This window comes from Salmo salar, chromosome ssa21, assembly GCF_905237065.1.
Source record: "Salmo salar chromosome ssa21, Ssal_v3.1, whole genome shotgun sequence".
Classification (NCBI taxonomy): Eukaryota; Metazoa; Chordata; class Actinopteri; order Salmoniformes; family Salmonidae; genus Salmo; species Salmo salar.
The window spans coordinates 44,490,001-44,517,017 of record NC_059462.1 but is presented as its reverse complement, the minus strand read 5'-3'; the positions used below and the strand labels follow the sequence as shown (position 1 = coordinate 44,517,017).

General features: G+C 49.1%; 1 protein-coding gene across 2 annotated transcripts in view; it reads left to right on the top strand.

The window, feature by feature from the left end:
• Positions 1 to 27,017, top strand: part of LOC106582393 (tyrosine-protein phosphatase non-receptor type 4) — a 124,425-nt gene that overhangs the window by 76,296 nt on the left and 21,112 nt on the right. For both annotated transcript variants that reach the window (XM_014165465.2, XM_014165466.2), the window contains exons 10-15: positions 674 to 762; positions 2,078 to 2,141; positions 6,740 to 6,912; positions 7,487 to 7,555; positions 10,057 to 10,191; positions 12,426 to 12,587. In XM_014165465.2, the coding sequence (XP_014020940.1) occupies positions 674 to 762; positions 2,078 to 2,141; positions 6,740 to 6,912; positions 7,487 to 7,555; positions 10,057 to 10,191; positions 12,426 to 12,587 (692 nt within the window). The remainder of the gene's footprint in view (positions 1 to 673; positions 763 to 2,077; positions 2,142 to 6,739; positions 6,913 to 7,486; positions 7,556 to 10,056; positions 10,192 to 12,425; positions 12,588 to 27,017) is intronic.

Here is a 27,017-nt window from a genome sequence, read left to right as displayed (position 1 = left end):
GTCTGTGTCTGTACCCCCACCCTGCCATAGAGAGATGGGGGGAGAGGGTCTGTGTCTGTACCCCCACCCTGCCATAGAGTGATGGGGGGAGAGGGTCTGTGTCTGTACCCCCACCCTGCCATAGAGAGATGGGGGGAGAGGGTCTGTGTCTGTACCCCCACCCTGCCATAGAGAGATGGGGGAGAGGGTCTGTGTCTGTACCCCCACCCTGCCATAGAGTGATAGGGGAGAGGGTCTGTGTCTGTACCCCCACCCTGCCATAGAGTGATGGGGGAGAGGGTCTGTGTCTGTACCCCCACCCTGCCATAGAGTGATGGGGGGAGAGGGTCTGTGTCTGTACCCCCACCCTGCCATAGAGTGATGGGGGGAGAGGGTCTGTGTCTGTACCCCCACCCTGCCATAGAGAGATAGGGGGAGAGGGTCTGTGTCTGTACCCCCACCCTGCCATAGAGAGATAGGGGGAGAGGGTCTGTGTCTGTACCCCCACCCTGCCATAGAGAGATGGGGGGGAGAGAGATAGGGGGAGAGGGTCTGTGTCTGTACCCCCACCCTGCCATAGAGAGATGGGGGGAGAGGGTCTGTGTCTGTACCCCCTCCAAAGCTTCCACCAGGCTGGCCCACTCTCAGGATGCTTAGACACTTCATTTTCTCTCTCTGTCTCTGTGTGTTTCAGGATCAACGCAACACTGACATTTTAATTGGGGTGATGTCAGCAGGGATCGTGGTTTACAAGAACAGGGTACGAATCAACTGCTTTCCCTGGTGAGTGACAAACTGGAGGCTTTTGATTCTGATACAAGATGAGGCCATTTGTAAATCCCATAATTCATTTGATCGTTGCTACAAGGGGATTGTTTGTGATCACACAGAGCATCCACTTCGGTAGATTGTGTTAGAAATTCTAAATGCTTACTGTATGTGTGAGTAGGAAGAGGAAAGATGAGGATATGTATTTTTTAATGTATATATTTTTGCTATATTTTTATTTATTTTACCTTTATTTAACTAGGCAAGTCAGTTAAGAACAAATTCTTATTTTCAATGACAGCCTATGAACAGTGGTTTAACTGCCTTGTTCAGGGGCAGAACGACAGATTTTTACCTTGTCAGCTCGGGGATTCAATCTTGCTACCTTTACGGTTACTAGTCCAACGCTCTAACCACTAGGCTTCCTGCCGCCCCACATATCATTGAGTCTTCCAGGTTGCAGAAGCATTCCGAGAAGTGTTAAATATAATTCTTCTAAGCACATCACATAACTGTTTTACATATTCATGTGTAAAATACAGATGATCATTCCTAGAATCTCAGAGCGGACTCAGAGCGGTTTAGCTTTCATGTGGATTGTCTTTGAGGCCCAAAGCTTTAATTCTTAGAAATCTTTGATATTCAGCTGTGGGAGGGGCTACTGGAAGTGTGTGCCAGGGGTGGGATTGCACAGCCTAAATCCCCACCAGACGAGTAATAATCCAACACACACACTTCCCCACCCCCCACTCGCTCCTCACAGCACACACCCCAGTTCTTAAAAGCCAGCTGCTTGCTGTAGCACAGTCTGCTTCGACGCTTTCCAGTCAGGCTAAATTTAGGGCTGCTAACAGTGGCGCGTTTCACAACAGCTGTCCTCCACTGTCAAGCGAGAAGGCTCGCTCCTATTGACCACTCTCTCTGTTTGGCTTGCCTGCCCATATATATTAAAAGGCGATACACAACGTTACTCCTCTCAGAAAGCAGAGTGGTCCGGTATCTAAGAGAGATGTGTGAATTCTAGCCTCTCTCCCATTTATGTCCACAACGGGCTGACAAATGAGCTATCTTAGATGACGCTGTCAGAGAGAGAGAGAGAGAGAGTGAATTTAAAATATATTTATCTGAGCTGTGAGTCATGTAGAAGGGCTGTAGGGGGAAGGGAGAGGAGGGGGAAGGGAGGAAGAGAGGAGAGGGGGGATTAGGTTTGATGGGGAGACAGCTGCTCTCTGCAGCGAAGGCTCTGATTTGAGCCGTGAAGGAAGGAGACCCTCTGCAGTGACACACATTGTGACGCAATTTCTGTGTATTTCTCGCTCACCCCTTTCAGGTTGAAGATTGTGAAAATATTGTTCAAGTGCAAACAGTTCTTCGTTCAGCTCAGGAGAGAAGTGGTAGGTATTCAAGCCGTCGTTTTCAATGTCCTTATTTTGATAATAAAATGTAAGGTGGGATCTACTAATCTACCAGCAATGTGTTTTATACAGTAGGAATCATGACTTACCCAGCAGAAAACACAGCAGTGAACACAGCCACAGGTTCTGCCTCAGCTTGTGTAACTGTGCTTCCCTGTCAATAGTGTCCCCAAACCAGACCCAGTTCTCTGGCTCTTCCTCAGGGAGGAAACTAGCTAGCACTGCTAATGGACCACCTACCACTGGTCCAGTCCCTCATCACACCACAGGCACCATATCAATCTGAAACAACCTAGCTTAGACATGAACAACATTAACTGCCCCCTCACCCAGACCCAGCGTCCATATTTGTTTATTTGATGAACTGGTTTTCTGGCATAATCACCGGCCTGCTCCGCCGCTGACTGTCACTGAAATCTGGAAGAGCAACAGAGGGAGAGCCTCTTAAATGCTTATTAATTATGAAGAATAGATAATGCATTTTGGGTGTGGAGGTGGGGAGTGTGATCTGAAAATGAATTGAAAGTGCTGCAGGCTCCCTCCTACTTCCTCTGTTCCGTGGAATCTCAGGAAAAGATCCCCAAAACAGCCCCATCACCTCCCCTCTCCCTCCCTGGTTTCATAATGGAGAAGGGTTTTTCCAGAGCAGTTGTACTAAGAGCACTGCGGCCGTCGCCCAGCCTCCAGGGTGTCACTCGGACTGAATTATTCATGGTTGCTTCCCAAATTTAACCCTAGTCCCTATTTAGTGCACTACTTTTGACCAGGGCTCTGATCAAAGTAGTGCCATATATAAAGAACAGGGTTCCATTTGGGACGCAGCCCCATGGACATATGGGTCATGTGAGCGCGGGTCACTGCACACGCTTTAAACGAACCAGGAAATGAATTTCCCTCCTTTTACATTTTTCTCCTGGAGTTGTAAGTTGTTCTTGCGAGCAATATATATTTTATTATATACTATACATATACAGTTCTTCAGATATACTACATATTCAATCCATATGCTGTCCACATTGTCTATACATCATATATATATATATATATATATATATATATATATATATATGCTTTTTCCACATTTTGTTACAGCCTTATCTGTAAATATATATTTTTTAAACATTTATATACTCATAAATCTACAGACAATATCCCATAATGAAAAGTGAAAACAGGTTTTTAGAAATACTTCTTTCATTTAAGAATGATGGAGGCCAATGTGTTCTTGGGAACCTTCAATGCTGCAGAAATGTTTTGGTACCTTTCCCCAGATCTGTGCCTCGACACAATCCTGTCTCGGAAGTCTACGGACAATTCCTTCGACCTCATGGCTCGGTTTTTGTTCTGACATATATTGTCAACAGTGGGACCTTATATAGACAGGTGTGTGCCTTTCCAAATCATGTCCAATCAATCGAATTTCCCACAGGTGGACTCCAATCAAGTTGTGGAAACATCTCAAGGATGATCAATGGAAACAGGATGGACCTGAGCTCAATTTCAGGTCTCATAGCAAAGGGTCTGAATACTTATGTAAATGTATATAGATTAATTTTTTTTACATTTTTTAAATAAAGTTGCAAAACATTTTTACAAACCTGTTTTTGCTTTGTCATTATGGGGTATTGTGTGTAGATTGATGATGTAAAAAATAAATGTAATCAATTTTAGAATAAGGCTGTAATGTAGCAAAATGTGGATAAAGTCAATGGGTCTGAATACTTTCCGAATGCACTGTATATACACTGTATATACAAAAGTATGTGGACATCCCTTCAAATTACTGGATTCGGCTTCATCTATTGCTGACAGGTGTATAAAATCGAGCACACAGCCATGCAATCTCCATCGACAAACATTGCCAGTAAAATGTCCTTATTGAGGAGCTCAGTCACTTTCAACGTGGCACCGTCACGTCCAACAAGTCAGTTTTAAAAAATTGCTTCCTTGTTGGAGCTGCCCCGGTCAACTGTAAGTGCTGTTATTGTGAAGTGGAAACGTCTAGGAGCAACAACGGCTCAGCCGCGAAGTGGTAGGCCACATAAGCTCACAGAACGGGACAGCTGAAGCGCGTAGCGCGTAAAAACATCTGTCCTCGGTTGCAACACTCACTACTGAATTCCAAACTGCCTCTGGAAGCAGCTCCAGCACAAAATGTGTTCGTCAGGAGCTTCATGAAGTGGGTTTCCATGGCTGAGCTGCCACACACAAACCAAGATCACCATGTGCAATGCCAAGCTGGAGTGGTGTAAAGCTCTCCGCCATGGAAACACGTTCTGTGGAGTGATGAATCACGCTTCACCATCTGGTAGTCTGACGGATGAATCTGGGTTTGACGGATGCCAGGAGAACACTACCTGCCCGAATACATAGTGCCAACTGTTAAGGTTGGTGGAGGAATAATGGTCTGGGGCTGTTTTTCATGGTTCGGGCTTGGCCCCTTAGTTCCAGTGAAGGGAAATCTTAACGCTACAGCATATAATGACATTCTAGATGATTCTGTGCTTCCAACTTTGTGGCAACAGTTTGGGGAAGGCCCTTTCCTGTTCCAACATGAAAATGCCCCCATGCACAATGCAAGGTCCATACAGAAATGGTTTGTTGAGATCGGTGTGGAAGAACTTGACTGGCCTGCGCAGAGCCCTGACCTCAACCCCATCGAACATCTTTGGGATGAATTGGAACACGAGCTAGGCCTAATCGCCTAACATTATCTGACCTCTTGGTGAGGGGAGCTTTAGTCTTTACTGCACATGATGATGGTGTTGGTCAGAGAACCTGCTCTTCCTTGACGTTGTTTCAAGATGCTGAGAGCCTGCTCTTCCTTGACGTTGTTTCAAGATGCTGAGAGCCTGCTCTTCCTTGACGTTGTTTCAAGATGCTGAGAGCCTGCTCTTCCTTGACGTTGTTTCAAGATGCTGAGAGCCTGCTCTTCCTTGACGTTGTTTCAAGATGCTGAGAACCTGCTCTTCCTTGACGTTGTTTCAAGATGCTGAGAGCCTGCTCTTCCTTGACGTTGTTTCAAGATGCTGAGAGCCTGCTCTTCCTTGACGTTGTTTCAAGATGCTGAGAGCCTGCTCTTCCTTGACGTTGTTTCAAGATGCTGAGAGCCTGCTCTTCCTTGACGTTGTTTCAAGATGCTGAGAGCCTGCTCTTCCTTGACGTTGTTTCAAGATGCTGAGAGCCTGCTCTTCCTTGACGACGTTTCAAGATACCGAGAACCTGCTCTTCCTTGACGACGTTTCAAGATGCTGGTGTGGACAGTCACAGCAAAGTAAACATATTTATTTTTTAAAGGACACTGAACCTTAACTTCTAGGTAGTGGTCTCTCTCTGTTTCTGTACAGTAGGTTCACAGGCTATATGAGCAGATGGCTTACTAGAACATTATGCTATGGCTGTCTCTGTGAACATAATGACCCAAGTGGGAATGGGGACCACCATGTCTTCATGACGAGTGGCATGTGCCCTCAGGAAACACCGTGGAGGCTGAGGGAGGGCTATGGGGATGTGGCATGTTCCCTCAGGAAACACCGTGGAGGCTGAGGGAGGGCTATGGGGATGTGGCATGTTCCCTCAGGAAACACCGTGGAGGCTGAGGGAGGGCTATGGGGATGTGGCATGTTCCCTCAGGAAACACCGTGGAGGCTGAGGGAGGGCTATGGGGATGTGGCATGTTTCCTCAGGAAACACCGTGGAGGCTGAGGGAGGGCTATGGGGATGTGGCATGTTCCCTCAGGAAACACCGTGGAGGCTGAGGGAGGGCTATGGGGATGTGGCATGTGCCCTCAGGAAACACCGTGGAGGCTGAGGGAGGGCTATGGGGATGTGGCATGTGCCCTCAGGAAACACCGTGGAGGCTGAGGGAGGGCTATGTGGATGTGGCATGTTCCCTCAGGAAACACTGTGGAGGCTGAGGGAGGGCTATGGGGATGTGGCATGTTTCCTCAGGAAACACTGTGGAGGCTGAGGGAGGGCTATGGGGATGTGGCATGTGCCCTCAGGAAACACCGTGGAGGCTGAGGGAGGGCTATGGGGATGTGGCATGTTTCCTCAGGAAACACTGTGGAGGCTGAGGGAGGGCTATGGGGATGTGGCAAGTTTCCTCAGGAAACACCGTGGAGGCTGAGGGAGGGCTATGGGGATGTGGCATGTTCCCTCAGGAAACACCGTGGAGGCTGAGGGAGGGGTATGGGGATGTTGGGGCTGCAGATAGAGATGAACTGCCTGTCTCCTCGTCTCGTGCGACAAACCTACTGGATCATGGTGGCTAATCCAACACATTCTATTTCCCCATCTATGAACATGGCACTGTAGCCTTGTCTTGACATCTGTGACCATAGGACCAAGATTTTAACTCAACACCTCACTACTCCCCCCCAAATTCATAGTACACAATAAAGCCTATGGATTAAAGGAATTGAATGATGTGTGGGAGGGTGGTCACATAACAGAAGCTCAGAATATATTGCTCTCAGTATAGAAACATAGCCCTTTCTCATTATTGTTGTCACTCTGTCATTCTCTCTGTCTCTCCCTCCCTGCTTTACTTTTTATCTCTCTCCCTCCCTCTACAGAATGAGACGAGGGAGACCTTGCTGGGGTTTAACATGGTGAACTACAGAGCCTGTAAGAACCTATGGAAGACCTGTGTAGAGCATCACACCTTCTTCCGTCTGGACCGGCCCGTTCCCCCTCAGAAGAACTTCTTTGCCCACTATTTTACCCTGGGCTCCAAGTTTCGTTACTGGTAAGAGAAAATCCCCATTGCCACAGGTGCATGCACCAACCCGTGCACACTTTACCTGCAAGACACAAAGCACTGCCATTGAAATGTCAACACAGGTCAAAAATGTTTGCGAGGTCACGATGAGTGGCATCAACAGTCAGTGTTTGGGGAATTGCGTTAGCGGTTGCCTATTGTGCTCTCATCTTTGGGAAAAGTAGATGAATTATTAACGCAAACCCAAAACTGGGCTTGTTTTTCTTCAGTCCTTTCAAAACGCTTTTGGGGAGAAGGGAGTTATTCCATTATTCATATGGATTCATGTCTCAGATGGAGATTAGAAATAGTACAAATAAAACAAACTGTTCATTGTTGAAGCACTTGAGCATTTGCTTTGAGCTGTGAAGGGGATGGGGAGTGGTAAGGGGGCGTTTCGTCCTGTGAGATATACAGTTTGGGTGAAACAGAGTTGGGAGATTGTTGATGCATTTTTTTTAAGCTCCAGTTGTGATGTGAGGTACAGCACAGCAGTTTGTAAGATGTGGCTGAGTGTTACTAAAATGATGGTTTGGATGTTGTTTGAACGTGTTCTCTGCAGCGGGAGGACCGAGGTGCAGTCGGTGCAGTATGGTAAAGAGAAGGGGATCAAGAACAGGGTGTTTGCCAGGTAATGCAACACAACACTATACTGTATATGTACAGTGCCTATCGAATATCTACACCTCCCTTGAATTTCTGTACATTTATTGTTAGAAATTGGGATTAAAATTAATTAATTATATATTTTTTGTCAACTACACATTTTAAAGATGAATGAAAAGCAAAACACTAGTATTCCTTGATTAGATAAGTATTCACGCCCCTGAGTAAATGCATGTTAGAAACACCTTTGGCAGCAATTACAGATGTGAGTCTACTTGGATAAGTCTCTAAGAGCTTTGCACACCTAGATTGTGAAATATTTGCCAATTTTTTACCAAACAATTCTTCATGCTTTGTCAAGGTGTTGGGGATCTTGACATAGATTTTCAAGCAGATTTATGTCAAAACTGTAACTTGACCACTCAGGAACATTCACTGTCTTCTTGGTAAGTAACTCCAGTGTAGATGTGGCTTTGTGCTGTAGGTTATTGTCCTTCCGAAAGATGAACTTGTCTCCAAGTGTCTGCTGGAAAGCAGACTGAACCAGGTTTTTCTCTAGGATTTTGCCTGTGCTTAGCTCCGTCCCGTGTCTTTTCATCCTGAAAAACTCGGCAGTCTTTGCCGATGACAAGCATACCCATACCATGATGCATCCACCACCATGCTTGAAAATAAGTAGAGTGGTACTCAGTGATGTGTTGTGGTGGATTCAAACCAAACATAAGGCTTTGCATTTAGGCCATTTTTGCAGTATTACTATAGTGCCTTGTTGCATACAAATGAATATTGTGGAATATTCTGTATATTTGTGTTTTCCTTTTCACTCTGTCATTTAGGTCATTATTGTACATGTTTTAAAATCACCAATGGCCTCAGGGTGACAACCCTAAGCAGTTTCCTTCCTGTCCTGCCACTCAGATCAGAAAGACAACTGCATCTTTGATGTGTCTGGGTCGTTTAATGCATAATCCACAGCATGATTTTTAACTTCACCATGCTTAAAGATATATTCAATGTCTGATTTGTTATTGTAACCCATTTACCAATCACTGCCCTTCTTTTTGATGCTTTCGAAAAGCTCCCTGGTCTTTAGTTGAATCAATGCTTGAAATTCAATACTTGACTGATGGACCTTACAGATGTATGTAAGGTCCATCAGGGCCCAGATGGAAAGGGTAGTCAATCAAAAATCATGTTCATCTCTATTATTTCACACAGAGTGAGTCCATATAACTTCTTGTGTGTGATTTATTAAGCCAAATTTTACTTCTGAACTAATTTATGCATGCCTAAACAAAAGGGGTGAATACTTACGCAATGACTGTTTTAGTTATTACATTTTTTATTAATATTAATATTTAGAATGCTCTTTTCACGTTAACATTATGGAGTATTTTGTGTAGCTCAATGACAAAATGTTTTACTTTTATCTGTTTCAATCCCACTTTGTAATGCAACAAAATATGAAAAAAGTTAAAGGGGATGTCGACTTTGTATTTATGGTTTATGCATGTATCTCTGCTATTAAGTCCCCTATCAAAAGAAGTATGACAGCTCTAAATATCTGTTCATGCCCAGAGAATTAGTGATGTTGATGGGCCAAGCATCACATCCTGGAGGTGCTGTAGGAGGAATTAGTGATGTTGATGGGCCAATCATCACATCCTGGAGGTGCTGGAGGAGGAATTAGTGATGTTGATGGGCCAATCATCACATCCTGGAGGTGCTGGAGGAGGAATTAGTGATGTTGATGGGCCAATCATCACATCCTGGAGGTGCTGGAGGAGGAATTAGTGATGTTGATGGGCCAATCATCACATCCTGGAGGTGCTGTAGGAGGAATTAGTGATGTTGATGGGCCAATCATCACATCCTGGAGGTGCTGGAGGAGGAATTAGTGATGTTGATGGGCCAATCATCACATCCTGGAGGTGCTGGAGGAGGAATTAGTGATGTTGATGGGCCAATCATCACATCCTGGAGGTGCTGGAGGAGGAATTAGTGATGTTGATGGGCCAATCATCACATCCTGGAGGTGCTGGAGGAGGAATTAGTGATGTTAATGGGCCAATCATCACATCCTGGAGGTGCTGTAGGAGGAATTAGTGATGTTGATGGGCCAATCATCACATCCTGGAGGTGCTATATGATGAACTTAGTGAAATTGATGGGCCAATCATCACATCCTGGAGGTGCTATATGATGAATTTAGTGAAATTGATTGGCCAATCATCACATCCTAGTCTCACGGATTCTATCTTTATCGCTGAGCTGTTTCACATATACATCTGGGCTTTAGACTGGAGTGTTTCACCACTCTAGCTGGGTCTGACATGGCGCCCTATTCCCTATATAGTGCATTACTTTACACCCGAGCCCTATCCAGACCCTGGTCAAAGGTAGTGCACTATATAGGGAATAGGGTGCCTTTTCAGACACACCCTCTGTCTTCCTTATCACAAAGTCAGCAGTATCACATCCTCATTGGCTCTGTCATGTGACTGATTCTATTTCCTGTTTGAGTAGGTCTCCCAGTAAGCCCATGGCCAGGAAGTTGATGTGCGGGACAGACTGGGAGGCGGTGAGCAGGAACAGCCTATCAGACGAGAGGCTGGAGACCCAGAGCCTGCCCACACGCTCCCTACCCGGTACCCCTAACCAGTGAGTACCTGGCTGTCACTCCTCCTTATATACCCTGTCCTAATATCATGCCCACGCCTCCGAGAGGGAGACACGCTGTGAGGGAGTCCCAGTTCCAATTGGAGGTCGACCGATTAATCGGAATGGCCGATTTAATTGGGGCCGATTTCAAGTTTTCATAACAATCGGTATTTTTTTTATATAATATTTTTTGTAATGTTTTTTTTTTTTAAACCTTTATTTAACGAGGCAAGTCAGTTAAGAACACATTCTTATTTTCAATGACAGCCTAGGAACGGTGGGTTAACTGCCTTGTTCAGGGGCAGAACGACAGATTTTTACCTTGTCAGCTTGGGGATGCAACCTTACGTTAACTAGCCCAACGCTCTAACCACCTGCTTTACATTGCCAAGGTAAGTTGCTAGCTAGCATTAAACTTATCTTATAAAAAAACAATCAATCAATCATAAACACTAGTTAACTACACATGGTTGATGATATTACTAGTTTATCTAGCCTGTCCTGCTTTGCATATAATCGATGTGGTGCGCATTCGCGGAAAAGGACTGTCTTTGCTCCGACGTGTACCTAACCATAAACATCAATGTCTTTCTTAAAATCAATACACAGTATATATTTTTAAACCTGCATATTTAGTTAATATTGCCTGCTAACATGAATTTCTTTTAACTAGGGAAAATGTGTCACTTCTCTTGCAAACAGAGTCAGGGTATATGCAGCAGTTTGGGCCGCCTGGCTCGTTGCGAACTGTGAAGACTATTTCTTCCTAACAAAGACAGCCGACTTCGCCAAACGGGGGAGGATTTAACAAAAGCGCATTTGCGAAAAAAAGCACAATCGTTGCACGACTGTACCTAACCATAAACATCAATGCCTTTCTTAAAATCAATACACAGAAGTATATATTTTTAAACCTGTATATTTAGCTAAAAGAAATCCAGGTTAGCAGGCAATATTAACCAGGTGAAGTTGTGTCAGTTCTCTTGCGTTCGTTGCACGCAGAATCAGGGTATACAGAATCTGGCTCGTTGCGAACTAATTTGCCAGAATTTTACGGAACTATGAAATAACATTGTAGGTTGTGCGATGTAACAGGAATATTTAGACTTATGGATGCCACCCGTTAGATAAAATACGGAACGGTTCTGTATGTCACTGAAAGAATAATGTTTTCGAGATGATAGTTTCCGGATTTGACCATATTAATGACCTAAGGTTTATTATATTATAGTTAAGTCTATGATTTGATATTTGATAGAGCAGTCTGACTGAGTGGTGGTAGGCAGCAGCAGGCTCGTAATAGTCAAAGGTATATGGTTTAGAGAGAGATAGTCGACGCGTCATAATTCCTGTAATAAATTGCGGCTGAACTTGAAAGGGGTTTCTTCGTTATTTTACCGTTCATGTCTTCCATAGAGAATGTCTTGATCTACTTCAAATAAGGTCTGTGTTTTGTGCTTAAACCGCCTCGGCGTTTTGATACCCGTGTAAATCTCACTAGGTAACGTTTGTCAACATATTTTCATAAATCCACTCTACAAAAAAAATTATCTTCGCTTATATTGATCAGAGTTATATCCTATGGATATCTACACAGTTATAAAATTGGCAAGGTGGTGTAAGCCTAAACCAAACACAGACCTTATTTTAAGTTAATCTAAAAATATCCTATGGAATAAATGAAGGAACCGCTTTTCAGATTTTGCTAGAAGGTGTCATGGGAATTATGACTCGCACTTTGGTAGTCAATTCTTACCGTGCCCATTATTAAAATAGGATTTCCTGCATATAGAAATTACAGTTTTTGTTTTCAGCATTCATCACAGGTAACTTAAACTCTATTTTTATTATTCAAACAGTTGAGAGTATTTGTCTCCTAAGCAGACTCTTCAGTATCGTTGTCACTTCAGAGCTGTGTGTGTGTGTGTGTGTGTCCCAAAAAAAAAAAAAAAAGCATAAAAAGTAATCGGCCGATTAATCGGTATCGGCCTTTGGGCCCCCAATAATCGGTATCGGCGCTGAAAAATCATAATCGGTCGACCTCTAGTTCCAATACTACCATAGCATGGGCAAAACAAAAGGAATTCTACACATTCAAATGTATCACAGAAGCTGGGTAAAACATAATAGAATCAAACAAACAATGGAAGTCTTCAAACAGTGTGGAATACCGTACATTCATTTGCTTTGATTCCCCACACAATCATCCTAACCACCATGTTGTGTGTGTGCAGCCGGAACTCGTTGTTCGTACAGGAGGGGACACGGATGCGCCCGTTGTCGGTTGGGCACCTGGTGGACCACATGATCCACGCCTCACCTAGTCTCCCCATCTTCTCCAATCATAAATCAGCGTCCTCCACCCAGGCCAACTCTATCAGTCTGGACTCCAGCCCGTAAGTCTGCTGCCGCTACACACACACACACACACACACACACCAATCACAAGTCAGCCTCGTCCACTCACACCAACTCCATCAGTCTGGACCTCTAGTGGACACTGGACACACTGCAGTAGTCAGGAAGATGAGATGTGTGGTGGTTATCAGTGGCCCTGTTGACATGACTGTAGGATCTGAACAGGAACAAATGGGGCCCCTAGTTGTAGCTCAGTACGAGAGACTAGGCCTACATTAAAACAATATGCACCAAGGGACTGCTCTAAGCAAGACTGACAATCTAATGGAAGTTGTCTCTGACCAGCTCTTCCCTCTCTGCAAAACACCACCATAGCTGTTAATGAGGGTGAAAGTTGGTGACTATGACTATATTCCACTGTTAAAGTCTCCAGTAAAGCCACTGTCTAAAAATCAATGGAAGCCACATTCTAATTGGACATGACAGTACCAGTGCCATGGTGTCTGCTCCGACTTCTAAAACGGCTGCTTTTTAAAAGTTATCGTTTTTAACGGTTGGCTTGTGTGTCTGTTGCTTGCAGTTTAAGTTCACACCCTTTCCCAAATGTCATTTAATGGGCTTAAATGGAAATAGCCTTTGAACGTGGGCTATAAAAAGTGTTTACAGCTCTGGAGGCATGGAGGGGGTTCGGCAGGGCTGGGATGGAGCAAGGTGGGGGGTGGTAGACCCATAAAAACGAGGCCTGTCTCTCACTCAGCGCAGTATACCCGTCTTAGGTCAAACTTCCCCCGGCCCGTGGTTGTAGTCTACTGCACTGGTAGTCCACTGATAGCTGAGTGTAGCCTAACCCAGCATGACGTGTGAGAGTGACCTAACCCCTGGTGACTCTACTGTAGCAGAGTGACCTAACCCCTGGTGACTCTACTGTAGCAGAGTGACCTAACCCCTGGTGACTCTACTGTAGCAGAGTGACCTAACCCCTGGTGACTCTACTGTAGCAGAGTGACCTAACCCCTGGTGACTCTACTGTAGCAGAGTGACCTAACCCCTGGTGGCTCTACTGTAGCAGAGTGACCTAACCCCTGGTGACTCTACTGTAGCAGAGTGACCTAACCCCTGGTGACTCTACTGTAGCAGCGTGACGTGTGAGAGTGACCTAACCCCTGGTGACTCTACTGTAGCAGAGTGACCTAACCCCTGGTGACTCTACTGTAGCAGAGTGACCTAACCCCTGGTGGCTCTACTGTAGCAGAGTGACCTAACCCCTGGTGACTCTACTGTAGCAGAGTGACCTAACCCCTGGTGGCTCTACTGTAGCAGAGTGACCTAACCCCTGGTGGCTCTACTGTAGCAGAGTGACCTAACCCCTGGTGACTCTACTGTAGCAGAGTGACCTAACCCTGGTGACTCTACTGTAGCAGAGTGACCTAACCCCTGGTGACTCTACTGTAGCAGAGTGACCTAACCCCTGGTGGCTCTACTGTAGCAGAGTGACCTAACCCCTGGTGACTCTACTGTAGCAGAGTGACCTAACCCCTGGTGGCTCTACTGTAGCAGAGTGACCTAACCCCTGGTGGCTCTACTGTAGCAGAGTGACCTAACCCCTGGTGACTCTACTGTAGCAGAGTGACGTGTGAGAGTGACCTAACCTCTGGTGACTCTACTGTAGCAGCGTGATGTGTGAGAGTGACCTAACCCCTGGTGACTCTACTGTGTGAGAGTGACCTAACCCCTGGTGACTCTACTGTAGCAGAGTGACCTAACCCCTGGTGACTCTACTGTAGCAGAGTGACCTAACCCCTGGTGACTCTACTGTAGCAGCGTGACGTGTGAGAGTGACCTAACCCCTGGTGACTCTACTGTAGCAGCGTGACGTGTGAGAGTGACCTAACCCCTGGTGACTCTACTGTAGCAGCGTGACGTGTGAGAGTGACCTAACCCCTGGTGACTCTACTGTAGCAGCGTGACGTGTGAGAGTGACCTAACCTCTGGTGACTCTACTGTAGCAGCGTGATGTGTGAGAGTGACCTAACCCCTGGTGACTCTACTGTGTGAGAGTGACCTAACCCCTGGTGACTCTACTGTAGCAGAGTGACCTAACCCCTGGTGACTCTACTGTAGCAGAGTGACCTAACCCCTGGTGACTCTACTGTAGCAGTGTGAGAGTGACCTAACCCCTGGTGACTCTACTGTAGCAGCGTGACGTGTGAGAGTGACCTAACCCCTGGTGACTCTACTGTAGCAGCGTGACGTGTGAGAGTGACCTAACCCCTGGTGACTCTACTGTAGCAGCGTGACGTGTGAGAGTGACCTAACCCCTGGTGACTCTACTGTAGCAGCGTGACGTGTGAGAGTGACCTAACCCCTGGTGACTCTACTGTAGCAGCGTGACGTGTGAGAGTGACCTAACCCCTGGTGACTCTACTGTAGCAGTGTGACCTAACCCCTGGTGACTCTACTGTAGCAGTGTGACCTAACCCCTGGTGACTCTACTGTAGCAGTGTGAGAGTGACCTAACCCCTGGTGACTCTACTGTAGCAGTGTGAGAGTGACCTAACCCCTGGTGACTCTACTGTAGCAGCGTGACGTGTGAGAGTGACCTAACCCCTGGTGACTCTACTGTAGCAGCGTGACGTGTGAGAGTGACCTAACCCCTGGTGACTCTACTGTAGCAGAGTGACGTGTGAGAGTGACCTAACCCCTGGTGACTCTACTGTAGCAGAGTGACGTGTGAGAGTGACCTAACCCCTGGTGACTCTACTGTAGCAGTGTGAGAGTGACCTAACCCCTGGTGACTCTACTGTAGCAGAGTGACCTAACCCCTGGTGACTCTACTGTAGCAGAGTGACCTAACCCCTGGTGACTCTACTGTAGCAGTGTGAGAGTGACCTAACCCCTGGTGACTCTACTGTAGCAGCGTGATGTGTGAGAGTGACCTAACCCCTGGTGACTCTACTGTAGCAGCGTGACGTGTGAGAGTGACCTAACCCCTGGTGACTCTACTGTAGCAGTGTGAGAGTGACCTAACCCCTGGTGACTCTACTGTAGCAGAGTGACCTAACCCCTGGTGACTCTACTGTAGCAGAGTGACCTAACCCCTGGTGACTCTACTGTAGCAGTGTGAGAGTGACCTAACCCCTGGTGACTCTACTGTAGCAGCGTGACGTGTGAGAGTGACCTAACCCCTGGTGACTCTACTGTAGCAGCGTGACGTGTGAGAGTGACCTAACCCCTGGTGACTCTACTGTAGCAGAGTGACGTGTGAGAGTGACCTAACCCCTGGTGACTCTACTGTAGCAGAGTGACGTGTGAGAGTGACCTAACCCCTGGTGACTCTACTGTAGCAGAGTGACGTGTGAGAGTGACCTAACCCCTGGTGATTCTACTGTAGCAGTGTGACCTAACCCCTGGTGACTCTACTGTAGCAGTGTGAGAGTGACCTAACCCCTGGTGACTCTACTGTAGCAGCGTGATGTGTGAGAGTGACCTAACCCCTGGTGACTCTACTGTGTGAGAGTGACCTAACCCCTGGTTACTCTACTGTAGCAGAGTGACCTAACCCCTGGTGACTCTACTGTAGCAGAGTGACCTAACCCCTGGTGACTCTACTGTAGCAGTGTGAGAGTGACCTAACCCCTGGTGACTCTACTGTAGCAGCGTGACGTGTGAGAGTGACCTAACCCCTGGTGACTCTACTGTAGCAGCGTGACGTGTGAGAGTGACCTAACCCCTGGTGACTCTACTGTAGCAGCGTGACGTGTGAGAGTGACCTAACCCCTGGTGACTCTACTGTAGCAGAGTGACGTGTGAGAGTGACCTAACCCCTGGTGACTCTACTGTAGCAGTGTGAGAGTGACCTAACCCCTGGTGACTCTACTGTAGCAGTGTGACCTAACCCCTGGTGACTCTACTGTAGCAGTGTGAGAGTGACCTAACCCCTGGTGACTCTACTGTAGCAGCGTGACGTGTGAGAGTGACCTAACCCCTGGTGACTCTACTGTAGCAGCGTGACGTGTGAGAGTGACCTAACCCCTGGTGACTCTACTGTAGCAGCGTGACGTGTGAGAGTGACCTAACCCCTGGTGACTCTACTGTAGCAGAGTGACGTGTGAGAGTGACCTAACCCCTGGTGACTCTACTGTAGCAGAGTGACGTGTGAGAGTGACCTAACCCCTGGTGACTCTACTGTAGCAGTGTGAGAGTGACCTAACCCCTGGTGACTCTACTGTAGCAGAGTGACCTAACCCCTGGTGACTCTACTGTAGCAGAGTGACCTAACCCCTGGTGACTCTACTGTAGCAGTGTGAGAGTGACCTAACCCCTGGTGACTCTACTGTAGCAGCGTGATGTGTGAGAGTGACCTAACCCCTGGTGACTCTACTGTAGCAGCGTGACGTGTGAGAGTGACCTAACCCCTGGTGACTCTACTGTAGCAGTGTGAGAGTGACCTAACCCCTGGTGACTCTACTGTAGCAGAGTGACCTAACCCCTGGTGACTCTACTGTAGCAGAGTGACCTAACCCCTGGTGACTCTACTGTAGCAGTGTGAGAGTGACCTAACCCCTGGTGACTCTACTGTAGCAGCGTGACGTGTGAGAGTGACCTAACCCCTGGTGACTCTACTGTAGCAGCGTGACGTGTGAGAGTGACCTAACCCCTGGTGACTCTACTGTAGCAGAGTGACGTGTGAGAGTGACCTAACCCCTGGTGACTCTACTGTAGCAGAGTGACGTGTGAGAGTGACCTAACCCCTGGTGACTCTACTGTAGCAGAGTGACGTGTGAGAGTGACCTAACCCCTGGTGATTCTACTGTAGCAGTGTGACCTAACCCCTGGTGACTCTACTGTAGCAGTGTGAGAGTGACCTAACCCCTGGTGACTCTACTGTAGCAGCGTGACGTGTGAGAGTGACCTAACCCCTGGTGACTCTACTGTAGCAGCGTGACGTGTGAGAGTGACCTAACCCCTGGTGACTCTACTGTAGCAGCGTGACGTGTGAGAGTGACCTAACCCCTGGTGACTCTACTGTAGCAGAGTGACGTGTGAGAGTGACCTAACCCCTGGTGACTCTACTGTAGCAGAGTGACGTGTGAGAGTGACCTAACCCCTGGTCACTCTACTGTAGCAGTGTGAGAGTGACCTAACCCCTGGTGACTCTACTGTAGCAGTGTGAGAGTGACCTAACCCCTGGTGACTCTACTGTAGCAGTGTGACCTAACCCCTGGTGACTCTACTGTAGCAGTGTGAGAGTGACCTAACCCCTGGTGACTCTACTGTAGCAGTGTGAGAGTGACCTAACCCCTGGTGACTCTACTGTAGCAGCGTGTTGTGTGAGAGTGACCTAACCCCTGGTGACTCTACTGTAGCAGCGTGACGTGTGAGAGTGACCTAACCCCTGGTGACTCTACTGTAGCAGAGTGACGTGTGAGAGTGACCTAACCCCTGGTGACTCTACTGTAGCAGAGTGACGTGTGAGAGTGACCTAACCCCTGGTGACTCTACTGTAGCAGTGTGAGAGTGACCTAACCCCTGGTGACTCTACTGTAGCAGAGTGACCTAACCCCTGGTGACTCTACTGTAGCAGAGTGACCTAACCCCTGGTGACTCTACTGTAGCAGTGTGAGAGTGACCTAACCCCTGGTGACTCTACTGTAGCAGCGTGACGTGTGAGAGTGACCTAACCCCTGGTGACTCTACTGTAGCAGAGTGACGTGTGAGAGTGACCTAACCCCTGGTGACTCTACTGTAGCAGTGTGAGAGTGACCTAACCCCTGGTGACTCTACTGTAGCAGAGTGACCTAACCCCTGGTGACTCTACTGTAGCAGAGTGACCTAACCCCTGGTGACTCTACTGTAGCAGTGTGAGAGTGACCTAACCCCTGGTGACTCTACTGTAGCAGCGTGATGTGTGAGAGTGACCTAACCCCTGGTGACTCTACTGTAGCAGCGTGACGTGTGAGAGTGACCTAACCCCTGGTGACTCTACTGTAGCAGAGTGACGTGTGAGAGTGACCTAACCCCTGGTGACTCTACTGTAGCAGAGTGACGTGTGAGAGTGACCTAACCCCTGGTGACTCTACTGTAGCAGAGTGACGTGTGAGAGTGACCTAACCCCTGGTGATTCTACTGTAGCAGTGTGACCTAACCCCTGGTGACTCTACTGTAGCAGTGTGAGAGTGACCTAACCCCTGGTGACTCTACTGTAGCAGCGTGACGTGTGAGAGTGACCTAACCCCTGGTGACTCTACTGTAGCAGCGTGACGTGTGAGAGTGACCTAACCCCTGGTGCCTCTACTGTAGCAGCGTGACGTGTGAGAGTGACCTAACCCCTGGTGACTCTACTGTAGCAGAGTGACGTGTGAGAGTGACCTAACCCCTGGTGACTCTACTGTAGCAGAGTGACGTGTGAGAGTGACCTAACCCCTGGTGACTCTACTGTAGCAGTGTGAGAGTGACCTAACCCCTGGTGACTCTACTGTAGCAGAGTGACCTAACCCCTGGTGACTCTACTGTAGCAGCGTGACGTGTGAGAGTGACCTAACCCCTGGTGACTCTACTGTAGCAGTGTGAGAGTGACCTAACCCCTGGTGACTCTACTGTAGCAGCGTGACGTGTGAGAGTGACCTAACCCCTGGTGACTCTACTGTAGCAGCGTGACGTGTGAGAGTGACCTAACCCCTGGTGACTCTACTGTAGCAGTGTGAGAGTGACCTAACCCCTGGTGACTCTACTGTAGCAGCGTGACGTGTGAGAGTGACCTAACCCCTGGTGACTCTACTGTAGCAGCGTGACGTGTGAGAGTGACCTAACCCCTGGTGACTCTACTGTAGCAGAGTGACGTGTGAGAGTGACCTAACCCCTGGTGACTCTACTGTAGCAGAGTGACGTGTGAGAGTGACCTAACCCCTGGTGACTCTACTGTAGCAGAGTGACGTGTGAGAGTGACCTAACCCCTGGTGACTCTACTGTAGCAGTGTGACCTAACCCCTGGTGACTCTACTGTAGCAGTGTGAGAGTGACCTAACCCCTGGTGACTCTACTGTAGCAGCGTGACGTGTGAGAGTGACCTAACCCCTGGTGACTCTACTGTAGCAGCGTGACGTGTGAGAGTGACCTAACCCCTGGTGACTCTACTGTAGCAGAGTGACGTGTGAGAGTGACCTAACCCCTGGTGACTCACCTGTAGCAGAGTGACGTGTGAGAGTGACCTAACTCCTGGTGACTCTACTGTAGCAGTGTGAGAGTGACCTAACCCCTGGTGACTCTACTGTAGCAGAGTGACCTAACCCCTGGTGACTCTACTGTAGCAGAGTGACCTAACCCCTGGTGACTCTACTGTAGCAGAGTGACCTAACCCCTAGTGACTCTACTGTAGCAGACTGACCTAACCCCTGGTGACTCTACTGTAGCAGAGTGACCTAACCCCTGGTGACTCTACTGTAGCAGAGTGACCTAACCCCTGGTGACTCTACTGTAGCAGAGTGACCTAACCCCTGGTGACTCTACTGTAGCAGAGTGACCTAACCCCTGGTGACTCTACTGTAGCAGAGTGACCTAACCCCTGGTGACTCTACTGTAGCAGAGTGACCTAACCCCTGGTGACTCTACTGTAGCGAGAGTGACCTAACCCCTGGTGACTCTACTGTAGCAGTGTGAGAGTGACCTAACCCCTGGTGACTCTACTGTAGCAGTGTGAGAGTGACCTAACCCCTGGTGACTCTACTGTAGCAGCGTGACGTGTGAGAGTGACCTAACCCCTGGTGACTCTACTGTAGCAGAGTGACGTGTGAGAGTGACCTAACCCCTGGTGACTCTACTGTAGCAGAGTGACGTGTGAGAGTGACCTAACCCCTGGTGACTCTACTGTAGCAGAGTGAGAGTGACCTAACCCCTGGTGACTCTACTGTAGCAGATTGACCTAACCCCTGGTGACTCTACTGTAGCAGTGTGAGAGTGACCTAACCCCTGGTGACTCTACTGTAGCAGAGTGACCTAACCCCTGGTGACTCTACTGTAGCAGTGTGAGAGTGACCTAACCCCTGGTGACTCTACTGTAGCAGATTGACCTAACCCCTGGTGACTCTACTGTAGCAGTGTGAGAGTGACCTAACCCCTGGTGACTCTACTGTAGCAGAGTGACCTAACCCCTGGTGACTCTACTGTAGCAGCGTGACGTGTGAGAGTGACCTAACCCCTGGTGACTCTACTGTAGCAGAGTGACCTAACCCCTGGTGACTCTACTGTAGCAGACTGACCTAACCCCGGTGACTCTACTGTAGCAGTGTGAGAGTGACCTAACCCCTGGTGACTCTACTGTAGCAGCGTGACGTGTGAGAGTGACCTAACCCCTGGTGACTCTACTGTAGCAGAGTGACCTAACCCCTGGTGACTCTACTGTAGCAGTGTGAGAGTGACCTAACCCCTGGTGACTCTACTGTAGCAGCGTGACGTGTGAGAGTGACCTAACCCCTGGTGACTCTACTGTAGCAGAGTGACGTGTGAGAGTGACCTAACCCCTGGTGACTCTACTGTAGCAGTGTGAGAGTGACCTAACCCCTGGTGACGCTACTGTAGCAGCGTGACGTGTGAGAGTGACCTAACCCCTGGTGACTCTACTGTAGCAGCGTGACATGTGAGAGTGACCTAACCCCTGGTGACTCTACTGTAGCAGAGTGACGTGTGAGAGTGACCTAACCCCTGGTGACTCTACTGTAGCAGAGTGACGTGTGAGAGTGACCTAACCCCTGGTGACTCTACTGTAGCAGTGTGAGAGTGACCTAACCCCTGGTGACTCTACTGTAGCAGTGTGAGAGTGACCTAACCCCTGGTGACTCTACTGTAGCAGTGTGAGAGTGACCTAACCCCTGGTGACTCTACTGTAGCAGTGTGAGAGTGACCTAACCCCTGGTGACTCTACTGTAGCAGTGTGAGAGTGACCTAACCCCTGGTGACTCTACTGTAGCAGAGTGACCTAACCCCTGGTGACTCTACTGTAGCAGAGTGACCTAACCCCTGGTGACTCTACTGTAGCAGAGTGACCTAACCCCTGGTGACTCTACTGTAGCAGTGTGAGAGTGACCTAACCCCTGGTGACTCTACTGTAGCAGTGTGAGAGTGACCTAACCCCTGGTGACTCTACTGTAGCAGCGTGACGTGTGAGATTGACCTAACCCCTGGTGACTCTACTGTAGCAGTGTGAGAGTGACCTAACCCCTGGTGACTCTACTGTAGCAGCGTGAGTGAGTGAGAGTGACCTAACCCCTGGTGACTCTACTGTAGCAGCGTGACGTGTGAGAGTGACCTAACCCCTGATGACTCTACTGTAGCAGAGTGACGTGTGAGAGTGACCTAACCCCTGGTGACTCTACTGTAGCAGAGTGACGTGTGAGAGTGACCTAACCCCTGGTGACTCTACTGTAGCAGCGTGACGTGTGAGAGTGACCTAACCCCTGGTGACTCTACTGTAGCAGCGTGACGTGTGAGAGTGACCTAACCCCTGGTGACTCTACTGTAGCAGCGTGACGTGTGAGAGTGACCTAACCTCTGGTGACTCTACTGTAGCAGCGTGATGTGTGAGAGTGACCTAACCCCTGGTGACTCTACTGTGTGAGAGTGACCTAACCCCTGGTGACTCTACTTTAGCAGAGTGACCTAACCCCTGGTGACTCTACTGTAGCAGAGTGACCTAACCCCTGGTGACTCTACTGTAGCAGCGTGACGTGTGAGAGTGACCTAACCCCTGGTGACTCTACTGTAGCAGCGTGACGTGTGAGAGTGACCTAACCCCTGGTGACTCTACTGTAGCAGCGTGACGTGTGAGAGTGACCTAACCCCTGGTGACTCTACTGTAGCAGCGTGACGTGTGAGAGTGACCTAACCTCTGGTGACTCTACTGTAGCAGCGTGATGTGTGAGAGTGACCTAACCCCTGGTGACTCTACTGTGTGAGAGTGACCTAACCCCTGGTGACTCTACTGTAGCAGAGTGACCTAACCCCTGGTGACTCTACTGTAGCAGTGTGAGAGTGACCTAACCCCTGGTGACTCTACTGTAGCAGGGACGTGTGAGAGTGACCTAACCCCTGGTGACTCTACTGTAGCAGCGTGACGTGTGAGAGTGACCTAACCCCTGGTGACTCTACTGTAGCAGCGTGACGTGTGAGAGTGACCTAACCCCTGGTGACTCTACTGTAGCAGCGTGACGTGTGAGAGTGACCTAACCCCTGGTGACTCTACTGTAGCAGCGTGCGTGTGAGAGTGACCTAACCCCTGGTGACTCTACTGTAGCAGTGTGACCTAACCCCTGGTGACTCTACTGTAGCAGTGTGGAGTGACCTAACCCCTGGTGACTCTACTGTAGCAGGGTGTGAGAGTGACCTAACCCCTGGTGACTCTACTGTAGCAGCGTGACGTGTGAGAGTGACCTAACCCCTGGTGACTCTACTGTAGCAGCGTGACGTGTGAGAGTGACCTAACCCCTGGTGACTCTACTGTAGCAGAGTGACGTGTGAGAGTGACCTAACCCCTGGTGACTCTACTGTAGCAGAGTGACGTGTGAGAGTGACCTAACCCCTGGTGACTCTACTGTAGCAGTGTGAGAGTGACCTAACCCCTGGTGACTCTACTGTAGCAGAGTGACCTAACCCCTGGTGACTCTACTGTAGCAGAGTGACCTAACCCCTGGTGACTCTACTGTAGCAGTGTGAGAGTGACCTAACCCCTGGTGACTCTACTGTAGCAGCGTGATGTGTGAGAGTGACCTAACCCCTGGTGACTCTACTGTAGCAGCGTGACGTGTGAGAGTGACCTAACCCCTGGTGACTCTACTGTAGCAGTGAGAGTGACCTAACCCCTGGTGACTCTACTGTAGCAGAGTGACCTAACCCCTGGTGACTCTACTGTAGCAGAGTGACCTAACCCCTGGTGACTCTACTGTAGCAGAGTGACCTAACCCCTGGTGACTCTACTGTAGCAGTGTGAGAGTGACCTAACCCCTGGTGACTCTACTGTAGCAGCGTGACGTGTGAGAGTGACCTAACCCCTGGTGACTCTACTGTAGCAGAGTGACGTGTGAGAGTGACCTAACCCCTGGTGACTCTGCTGTAGCAGAGTGACGTGTGAGAGTGACCTAACCCCTGGTGACTCTACTGTAGCAGAGTGACGTGTGAGAGTGACCTAACCCCTGGTGACTCTACTGTAGCAGAGTGACGTGTGAGAGTGACCTAACCCCTGGTGACTCTACTGTAGCAGTGTGAGAGTGACCTAACCCCTGGTGACTCTACTGTAGCAGAGTGACCTAACCCCTGGTGACTCTACTGTAGCAGAGTGACCTAACCCCTGGTGACTCTACTGTAGCAGCGTGACGTGTGAGAGTGACCTAACACCTGGTGACTCTACTGTAGCAGCGTGACGTGTGAGAGTGAACTAACCCCTGGTGACTCTACTGTAGCAGCGTGACGTGTGAGAGTGACCTAACCCCTGGTGACTCTACTGTAGCAGAGTGACGTGTGAGAGTGACCTAACCCCTGGTGACTCTACTGTAGCAGTGTGACCTAACCCCTGGTGACTCTACTGTAGCAGTGTGAGAGTGACCTAACCCCTGGTGACTCTACTGTAGCAGCGTGACGTGTGAGAGTGACCTAACCCCTGGTGACTCTACTGTAGCAGCGTGACGTGTGAGAGTGACCTAACCCCTGGTGACTCTACTGTAGCAGAGTGACGTGTGAGAGTGACCTAACCCCTGGTGACTCTACTGTAGCAGAGTGACGTGTGAGAGTGACCTAACCCCTGGTGACTCTACTGTAGCAGTGTGACCTAACCCCTGGTGACTCTACTGTAGCAGTGTGAGAGTGACCTAACCCCTGGTGACTCTACTGTAGCAGCGTGACGTGTGAGAGTGACCTAACCCCTGGTGACTCTACTGTAGCAGCGTGACGTGTGAGAGTGACCTAACCCCTGGTGACTCTACTGTAGCAGCGTGACGTGTGAGAGTGACCTAACCCCTGGTGACTCTACTGTAGCAGAGTGACGTGTGAGAGTGACCTAACCCCTGGTGACTCTACTGTAGCAGTGTGAGAGTGACCTAACCCCTGGTGACTCTACTGTAGCAGAGTGACCTAACCCCTGGTGACTCTACTGTAGCAGAGTGACCTAACCCCTGGTGACTCTACTGTAGCAGAGTGACCTAACCCCTGGTGACTCTACTGTAGCAGAGTGACCTAACCCCTGGTGACTCTACTGTAGCAGAGTGACCTAACCCCTGGTGACTCTACTGTAGCAGAGTTACCTAACCCCTGGTGACTCTACTGTAGCAGAGTGACCTAACCCCTGGTGACTCTACTGTAGCAGTGTGAGAGTGACCTAACCCCTGGTGACTCTACTGTAGCAGTGTGAGAGTGACCTAACCCCTGGTGACTCTACTGTAGCAGCGTGACGTGTGAGAGTGACCTAACCCCTGGTGACTCTACTGTAGCAGCGTGACGTGTGAGAGTGACCTAACCCCTGGTGACTCTACTGTAGCAGAGTGACGTGTGAGAGTGACCTAACCCCTGGTGACTCTACTGTAGCAGAGTGAGAGTGACCTAACCCCTGGTGACTCTACTGTAGCAGTGTGAGAGTGACCTAACCCCTGGTGACTCTACTGTAGCAGTGTGAGAGTGACCTAACCCCTGGTGACTCTACTGTAGCAGAGTGACCTAACCCCTGGTGACTCTACTGTAGCAGTGTGAGAGTGACCTAACCCCTGGTGACTCTACTGTAGCAGCGTGACGTGTGAGATTGACCTAACCCCTGGTGACTCTACTGTAGCAGAGTGACCTAACCCCTGGTGACTCTACTGTAGCAGCGTGACGTGTGAGAGTGACCTAACCCCTGGTGACTCTACTGTAGCAGAGTGACCTAACCCCTGGTGACTCTACTGTAGCAGACTGACCTAACCCCGGTGACTCTACTGTAGCAGTGTGAGAGTGACCTAACCCCTGGTGACTCTACTGTAGCAGCGTGACGTGTGAGAGTGACCTAACCCCTGGTGACTCTACTGTAGCAGAGTGACCTAACCCCTGGTGACTCTACTGTAGCAGTGTGAGAGTGACCTAACCCCTGGTGACTCTACTGTAGCAGCGTGACGTGTGAGAGTGACCTAACCCCTGGTGACTCTACTGTAGCAGAGTGACGTGTGAGAGTGACCTAACCCCTGGTGACTCTACTGTAGCAGTGTGAGAGTGACCTAACCCCTGGTGACGCTACTGTAGCAGCGTGACGTGTGAGAGTGACCTAACCCCTGGTGACTCTACTGTAGCAGCGTGACATGTGAGAGTGACCTAACCCCTGGTGACTCTACTGTAGCAGAGTGACGTGTGAGAGTGACCTAACCCCTGGTGACTCTACTGTAGCAGTGTGAGAGTGACCTAACCCCTGGTGACTCTACTGTAGCAGTGTGAGAGTGTCCTAACCCCTGGTGACTCTACTGTAGCAGTGTGAGAGTGACCTAACCCCTGGTGACTCTACTGTAGCAGTGTGAGAGTGACCTAACCCCTGGTGACTCTACTGTAGCAGTGTGAGAGTGACCTAACCCCTGGTGACTCTACTGTAGCAGGAGAGTGACCTAACCCCTGGTGACTCTACTGTAGCAGAGTGACCTAACCCCTGGTGACTCTACTGTAGCAGAGTGACCTAACCCCTGGTGACTCTACTGTAGCAGAGTGACCTAACCCCTGGTGACTCTACTGTAGCAGAGTGACCTAACCCCTGGTGACTCTACTGTAGCAGAGTGACCTAACCCCTGGTGACTCTACTGTAGCAGTGTGACCTAACCCCTGGTGACTCTACTGTAGCAGCGTGACGTGTGAGAGTGACCTAACCCCTGGTGACTCTACTGTAGCAGCGTGACGTGTGAGATTGACCTAACCCCTGGTGACTCTACTGTAGCAGTGTGAGAGTGACCTAACCCCTGGTGACTCTACTGTAGCAGAGTGACCTAACCCCTGGTGACTCTACTGTAGCAGCGTGACGTGTGAGAGTGACCTAACCCCTGGTGACTCTACTGTAGCAGCGTGACGTGTGAGATTGACCTAACCCCTGGTGACTCTACTGTAGCAGTGTGAGAGTGACCTAACCCCTGGTGACTCTACTGTAGCAGCGTGACGTGTGAGAGTGACCTAACCCCTGATGACTCTACTGTAGCAGAGTGACGTGTGAGAGTGACCTAACCCCTGGTGACTCTACTGTAGCAGAGTGACGTGTGAGAGTGACCTAACCCCTGGTGACTCTACTGTAGCAGCGTGACGTGTGAGAGTGACCTAACCCCTGGTGACTCTACTGTAGCAGCGTGACGTGTGAGAGTGACCTAACCCCTGGTGACTCTACTGTAGCAGCGTGACGTGTGAGAGTGACCTAACCCCTGGTGACTCTACTGTAGCAGTGTGAGAGTGACCTAACCCCTGGACTACTAGTGTTGAGTTGCCCTGCTGAG